We start from the raw sequence: 7480 nt of genomic DNA, 5'->3' as shown, positions 1-7480 counted from the left end.
GACGGGGGCCGTCGAATTTTTTCCCATAAGTTCGATGGCACCCACGTTCTTAACCTTAAGTTCGACGGGGACATGTGGTCGTCGAACTTATGGGTCCTGCGTGGGTCGGCGAGGGCTACCCATTAAGTTCGACGGTACCCACGTTCTTAACCTTAAGAACGTGGGTACCCACGTTCTTAACTCTTTTCCAGAAAAAATAAAAAATACCAAAATGAAAAATTAGACACACATAATATCACATGCAACACAGAATATCACATACAATACAGATTTGAAACACATGGATATATGTTCATATCACAAATTCACACAAGTCCAAATACATAAGTTCACAAATTCACATAATTAAGTCCAGATACATAAGTTCACAAATTCACATAAGTTCACATCCATAGTTCACATTTGTAGTTCACAAGTTCAAATACACAAGTTCAAACATTAGCTCCATCGCTCTCGATCAGGACATCGGATTGTTGTTCGTAGCTCCACCACTAGAATTGAGACATCTGTCCGCAAAGTTATCGTGAGGGGGAGGAGTCACTTGATGAGAGCCGGAATCCTACAAAATAAACCAAAATTCTCATAAATATACAATTGACATTAAATCACAAGTACACAAAGATATTAATTATGCGTGCAAGAACAGAAGATGTAAAGGAGATTATTGTTGGATAAATAGTATTATTTGGGAGGACAAGGACCAAGCATTCAAAGTCCAGCCTTCTTGCTGGTCTCTATTAAAGGCGAGAGCTCTGGGCATTAATAAAGCTCATACTTTTCATACAGATATAATATAATTAGACGCTCCAAGTTGAAGTTCGAGATCTACTCCCCACCGAGGAAACAGACCGACGACCAAAGCTATCGCGACTCACAACCCCATCACTGATCCCCAATCTAGAAACATCACAAGTTATGAACCAATAGTTTTTATATATCACAACTTTGATCTTATCATACCTCCCATGTGGTAGCCCACCACCAGCAACATATGCTGCATCCGGATCGAAAGGTGCCTCCCTCCAATCTAGATCATCGTCTCCTGCTTTCCTCCTAACCTCCTCGGCATAACGAGTCTACAAAACAATTTATGTTAATTATAAATGAGTCACAAGTTAATTAAGAATAGATAGTTATTATTTACACCTACCAGCTTTTCTGTCGCGCTGTCATCACATAAAACTTCTGGATGATCTGGATCTGGACCTCGGTGTCCCTCCATGTAAACGTCAATGAATCGGGGTTCAACACCATCACGAGCCTCCTGCAGTAAGAGACATAATAAAATATACAAATTTGTCTGAGGGAAAAAGGACTAAATGTTACTTAGCTCGTCATACCATTCGTTGTGATTTCCCAATAAATCCATCTGCTCCAAATCGATGGAGGCCCGGTTTGCTCTTCCGGTTCAAACGATTTCTATCTGAAATCACTTTGTACTCATCTGAGGCCCAGTACTCGCAGAGCTTGACCCAAGCTTCAGGATGAGCAGTGAGCCAGTCCACTTCACTTTGTTTGTACTCCTCAGCTGTCAAGTGGATTTCACATGCCTGCTTGTTGGTCATTCTTTGACCCTTCACTTTCTTGAAGTACATGGTAACAGCTTTGACCCGTGCATCTGACATTGAACCATTTATAACTTTTCTAGCAGCATTGTGGAATACACGTTTTGCATGTTCTTCGTTCGTTGTTTCGTCTAATCTAAATTGTTCCTGGAAAATGAAGAAGCAATTAAATTCATTTATAGACGCCCACGGTAAGTAAATTTAAAATACATAATAAACTCACCCAAAATGATGACCACACTGCGTCTTGGTGAGTACAGTCGGGTCCATATGGTTTGAGGCCCCAGTGAGCCCAGTGATACGCCCCTGTCTCTGCCCCGTTGAATTGTACCACCCCTGGATAGTGAAAACGAGCTATAGATCCCAGCACTGTGTTAACTGGTGTCCGGTGACCTTTGCCACTCCATGCCACCTCCACCCAGCTCCTCTCTCCTGCAGGGTTTATGACCCTGCGTTGGTCCAAGGGTTGTGTCGGTGGAACTCTAAGGGACCGTCGAAACCTACAAAATTGTAAATTGTGCACTGGTAATAATATCAGTCCAACAAAAAATAGAACTCATCGTCAAAATAAAATTACCTGAAGTTCGTTGCCTGTGTCGTTGTAACAACCTCGTCATCGGCCTCTCCATCGGCCTCTCCATAGTCATCATCATCACGCATTGGTGAACCTTGGCGTGCCAGCTCGTCCTCCTGCCTAGGTGCATTGTGGTCTGCCGCCTCGCGCGCTTGCTCAAATGCATTGTGGTCCTGCTCTAGCATAGGTCCACTTGAGCCTATCGCCTCACACTCCGGCTCAAGTGCATTGTGGCATGCCACCTCGCGCTCTTGCCTAGGTGCACTATGGCCTGCCACCTCGCGCTCTTGCCCAGGTGCACTATGGCTTGCCACTTCGCGCCCCTGCTCCTCCATGCAACCAAGGAGCTGCTCTAGCCGTTGCCTTGACGTTGTAGAGCCCTACAAACATAATCAACAATGAGATATATCAAGTAATCAAAAATAAGGTGATAATACTATTACATACATAGAAGAAAATAAAATAAAACAAATTAAATACATGGAACAACATAGAGGATGTATCCCCACCACCTGAACCCCTAGTCGACCGTGACCTCGAGGAGTCACCACGATCTCCGCGCTTCTTCCCTTTGAGCTTGTCCATGACCCTCATCATCTGCACAAATTTCATTACAAGAATTTAATTATATATACTTTTAGTATTGAAATAGGAATGCATATACAAGAATTTAAATATATATACTTTTCAAAAATCATCGGCATCTGAATCTGCTTCAGCAACGCGCTGCTCAATTATTTCAAGTCTTTGTTGTTTTTCAAGAATTCTCTGTGACCTACGAGTCCTTGCCCTAGAAGGACCTGGTTCTTCTGCCATCAAATCTATGGCGAGACTAGCTACTTCATTGAGCCCTAAATCCTTAGATATAGTAAATTCTCTATTTTCTGACTGATCGCCTTCTTCTTGATAAATATTAACAGAATCATCATCTTCGTTATTTGTGTTGTAATAATCATATCGTAACAGATGGACTTCATGATTAATTTTGTATACAACCCAACAAGACTTCAAGTTTTCATGAGGATATGTTAGATAGTACACCTGTTGCGCTTGATGTGCAAGCACAACATTGCTATAATCGCTGCCTTTAAACCGTGATTCATGCTTTACCTCCACAATTCCAAATTCATCCTCTCGCGTTTGTTGAGGATCAAACCATTCACAATCAAATAACACAAACATGAACTCTTTGGCCCCACCAAGAGTGTACTCCGTTATGTCTTGAAGAACACCATAATAGTCATGAGTGCCTCCGTCTGCATTTGTGGCAGTTGCTACTACTCCACTGTTTGTCGTGGCTGCCTGCGGGTGGATTTTTTCTAATTTTGATGTTCGAAAACGGTATCCATTAATATCATAGCGGCTATATTTTCTTGCTTTCAACTGACCATGTGATATCTGTCGCAAATCATCCGAGACTAGAGAGTCAAGTTTCTTACACTACATAGAGCAGAAAAAAGATATAGGTAAATAGCAAGTCGTATGTGCAAACTAAGTACACAAAGGAAAATTATAAAGAGATAATTACATGCTCGTGGAACCATTCAACAAAACATGGACCTCCGTTCATCCCTTTCATACGTAGATTATCCAGTTCCTTTGGTGTAGGTTTGTGACCAGCTAAATATATGGAATCAAACATTTCAAAGTATGGATCAAGTTCCTCCATGTTGGTGTACAAGTAGAGCATGGTGAAATTACGCTCTCTTATGTCAACATAATGTGCAGTAGAAGCCCCGACCCCTTTCCCCTTCCAGAGAAAAACATTAAGGTCGATCAAAGGACCTTCTTCTTCAGTATGATACCGTGTTGACTGAGCATTCACGTTGTTAGTGTGTGATAAATACTGACTTGAGAACATTGTGATCTCTTTAGCTGCAAAGGCCTCTGCGATACACCCCTCAACCCTTGCTTTGTTCCGCACAGTAGCTCTAAGTTTTTTCAATTCTCTTTCTTGACTATACATCCATCGGAACTGCACTGGTCCTCCTACCAATGCTTCATAAGGTAAGTGCACTAGCAAATGTTGCATCACATTCATAAATCCAGGCGGAAATACTTTTTCCATCTTGCATACAAGCACCGCGATTTGTTTCTCAAATTGAATTTCTTTGAGATATGCTTAGCACATATATGTCTATATATGTAACTAAGTTCAGCAATCATCTTCCACAGAGGAGGCTTCAAATAGCCACGGAACATTACTGGCATAAGTCTTTCCATCAAAATATGATAATCGTGAGCCTTCAAACCATTTAATTTATTAGTGTCGAGGTTAACAGTACGTTTTATGTTAGCTGCATAGCGGTCTGGAAACTTCAACATTTTCAACCATCGAAATACTTCTTTTCGCTCTTCCGGCTTTAGACAGTATGGAGCTCGTGGTGTCCTCTCCTTTTCATTAGGATTTAATTTGACCTCAAGGCTAGGGCGATCGCAAAGATTAGCTAAATCTTTCCTGGCATTGATGTTGTCTTTTGTTTTACCCTTAATGTTTAGACACATGCTTATGATGCTTTCAGCAACATTGCGCTCTTGGTGCATCAAATCTATGTTGTGTGGTAAAATCAATACCTTCGCATACGGAAGTTCCCAGAGAAAAGAAATATGAGTCCAGTTGTGATCTTGACCATAGCCTTCAAACTCATGACCTTCTGCAGCCCTTTGAAGGGCACAATGTTGTATCAGGATATCTTCACCCATTAAACGTTTTGGTGGACCATCTTTAACTTTTATGCCTCTTCTAAATGACTTCGTATCATTTCGAAACGGGTGATTGGATGGAAGAAACCGTCTATGACAATCAAAGAATGAGACCTTTTTACCATGCTCCAATCGATATGCTTGTGTGTCCCCCATGCATATGGGACAACACAGTCGACCGTGGACACACCAGCCAGACCAAATACCATATGCAGGCAAATCATGAATTGACCACAAATATACAACATGTAAGGTAAATTCACGTTTTAGATGACCATCATAAGCCTTTACCCCTACCCATAGCTCTTTGAACTCTTCAATCAACGGTTGCATGAATACATTGATCTTCTTTCCAGGATGTTTAGGCCCTGGAATAATAAGGGCAAGAAATATGAACCCTTCTTTCATGCATTTGTTGGGAGGGGGGTTGTAGGGCATGATGAAAACCGACCAACAAGAGTATGAAGTTGAACTGTTGTCGTAAGGAGTGAAACCATCAGTGGACAAGCCTAGACGAACACTCCTAGCGTCTCTTACAAATTCTGGGTCAAAACAATCCAGAGCCTTCCAAGCATCGCCATCTGATGGATGCATCATAATGTCTGGATCTTGGCTCTCACGGTCTCCTTCCTTATGCCACAACATTAGCTTCGCAGTTTGTGGGGTTAAAAACAGACGTTTAAGCCTTGGGGTGATGGGCATATATCGAAGCTGTTTAACTGCCACTTTTGTAGCAAAAGTAGCCCCATCCTCTTTTAGTACCTCCGCATATCTTGATTTACCGCATATCTGACAATGGGTGGCCGCTTCATATTCCTTCCAGAACAACATGCAATTATCTTCGCACACATCAATCTTTTTATACTTCATCCCAAGACCGGACACAATCTTTTTAGACTGGTATAAGTCTTTTGGCATCTTATGGTTCGATGGGATGAGATCAATAATCAGATTGATTATATCGTTATAGCAGTTATTCGAGAAGTTATACTTTGCCTTCATTGCCATAAGACGTGTAACCACCTGCAACACGGTCACAGTGGTGTCGTCATGCACTTTTTCCTCTGACGCATGAAGAAGCTTATAAAACTCCTGCACTTCCTCTGGTGTACCCTGTTCCGAGGCCAATGTTGGATACTCTCTACTAATATCAGCCACCAAGTCATCCATCCGATCCTCCTCATCATCATCAATTCTTTCTGACTCTGTGATATTCTGCTCTACTTCTCCATGTGAGCGCCACACAAGATAGTTAGACATAAACCCATTCTTGCAAAGATGATGCTCCAGTTCTTCGATCTTTCTCACATACTTAAAATTCCGACACTTGGTACATGGACACTTCACCACACGAGCTCCACTGGAAAATGCGAGATCCACGAATTGTTTTGCAACCCTAACCCATTCCTTTGAGTGACCTAGAGTCACGCTATTGAATCCATCATACATCGCCCTTCTTCTATTGTCATCCATTTCCAAAACTAAATAACCCAATGTATAAAAAATGTGTAAATAAACATCATTAAGCATATAAACGTAAATCCAGACTGTGTATAATAACCCTATTAAAAAGAATCACTAGACATAAAAAATTGTTTAAGCAAATATTGAACCTAACATTTTAACTAACAAACTAACATCCTTAACCATATTGTACGAATGCTTTGCGAACATAAGAAAATGGAAAAGCTGGCCAAAGCTACAAAATCTAGGGCTTGTCATATCCCACTACCAACCACTTACCTGGGTCTGACGTGTCATGGCCTGGATATGCACGCCTTTTGTGTTCTCTATGACTATTCTAATAAACCAATAATCCACCTCAAACCCAAACCCCCAAATTTGGCCTCCCCGGATTTGCTATATCATCCCCCAAGCTAGGTGATCTTAGCAAGTGGGACCCAGTTGTACAAATTTGTGAGTTGAGTCATGTAGTTCTGCTAGGTGAGTGGTCATGGTTTGTTGTTTCCATGAGTAACGTTGTGCTCTTCTAAGTTCAGCTAAACAAAATAAATTTTACAGGTGGTCTATAGTTTGCTGAATTCACTGCAACTAATTTTATTCAGGAAACATTTATGTGTTATACACTAGCAATCTCAGTTAATGTTTTTTTTGCTTCAGGTACCTTCAGATTTTGCAATTTGTGGACAATGATTGCTTAATCTTTTCGTACTTTGTAATGCTAGATTTAAAGGATTGCTATCTGCCTCTCTGTGAATTTGCTACACATTCAACAGATCCCAAAACAATACTATAGCTAAGAAAGACTCACAGACACAGTTAACACACCTTCCTTATGGAAAAGGTTGTAGAGGTATATTTTAGGCATTCAGACATGATTGTAATTTGTAAATAAAAAGAGTTAAAAAAGTGAAATCTTAGATGAAAATTTAGATCAGCACTGAAAGTTCATGAAACCATCAGATGTTGATTTGTTTCAACATCTTTTCATCCTTGCATTTACTTAAGAAGATGCTAGCTTACCTAGTTCCATATAACTGTTTGTACCTCTGTGTTGGAATTGGAAATTGACAGATACTCACCAAATTAGCATACAGAAGGAAAAACATGCTCAAAATTCAAGAGAGGCAGGTTTACCTTGCTGCTTCAGCACGGAGCTCGCTGGAGGAGCGTGGAA

At 41.0% G+C, this 7480-nt stretch overlaps 1 protein-coding gene across 1 annotated transcript in view; it reads right to left on the bottom strand.

Moving 5' to 3' along the window:
* Positions 1-797: 797 nt before the first annotated feature.
* The window catches only part of LOC103643851 (uncharacterized), a 51136-nt gene continuing 44453 nt past the window's right edge, over positions 798-7480 (bottom strand). Inside the window, exons 12-18 of the mRNA XM_008667018.4 lie at positions 3250-3458; positions 2620-2736; positions 2143-2519; positions 1789-2065; positions 1341-1712; positions 1151-1264; positions 798-1076 (exon numbers count right to left, since the gene is read on the bottom strand). Of these exons, the coding sequence (XP_008665240.2) occupies positions 798-1076; positions 1151-1264; positions 1341-1712; positions 1789-2065; positions 2143-2519; positions 2620-2736; positions 3250-3458 (1745 nt within the window). The remainder of the gene's footprint in view (positions 1077-1150; positions 1265-1340; positions 1713-1788; positions 2066-2142; positions 2520-2619; positions 2737-3249; positions 3459-7480) is intronic.

Source organism: Zea mays, chromosome 1, assembly GCF_902167145.1.
Source record: "Zea mays cultivar B73 chromosome 1, Zm-B73-REFERENCE-NAM-5.0, whole genome shotgun sequence".
Taxonomy (NCBI): Eukaryota; Viridiplantae; Streptophyta; class Magnoliopsida; order Poales; family Poaceae; genus Zea; species Zea mays.
This window is presented reverse-complemented; position numbering and strand designations above follow the sequence as displayed.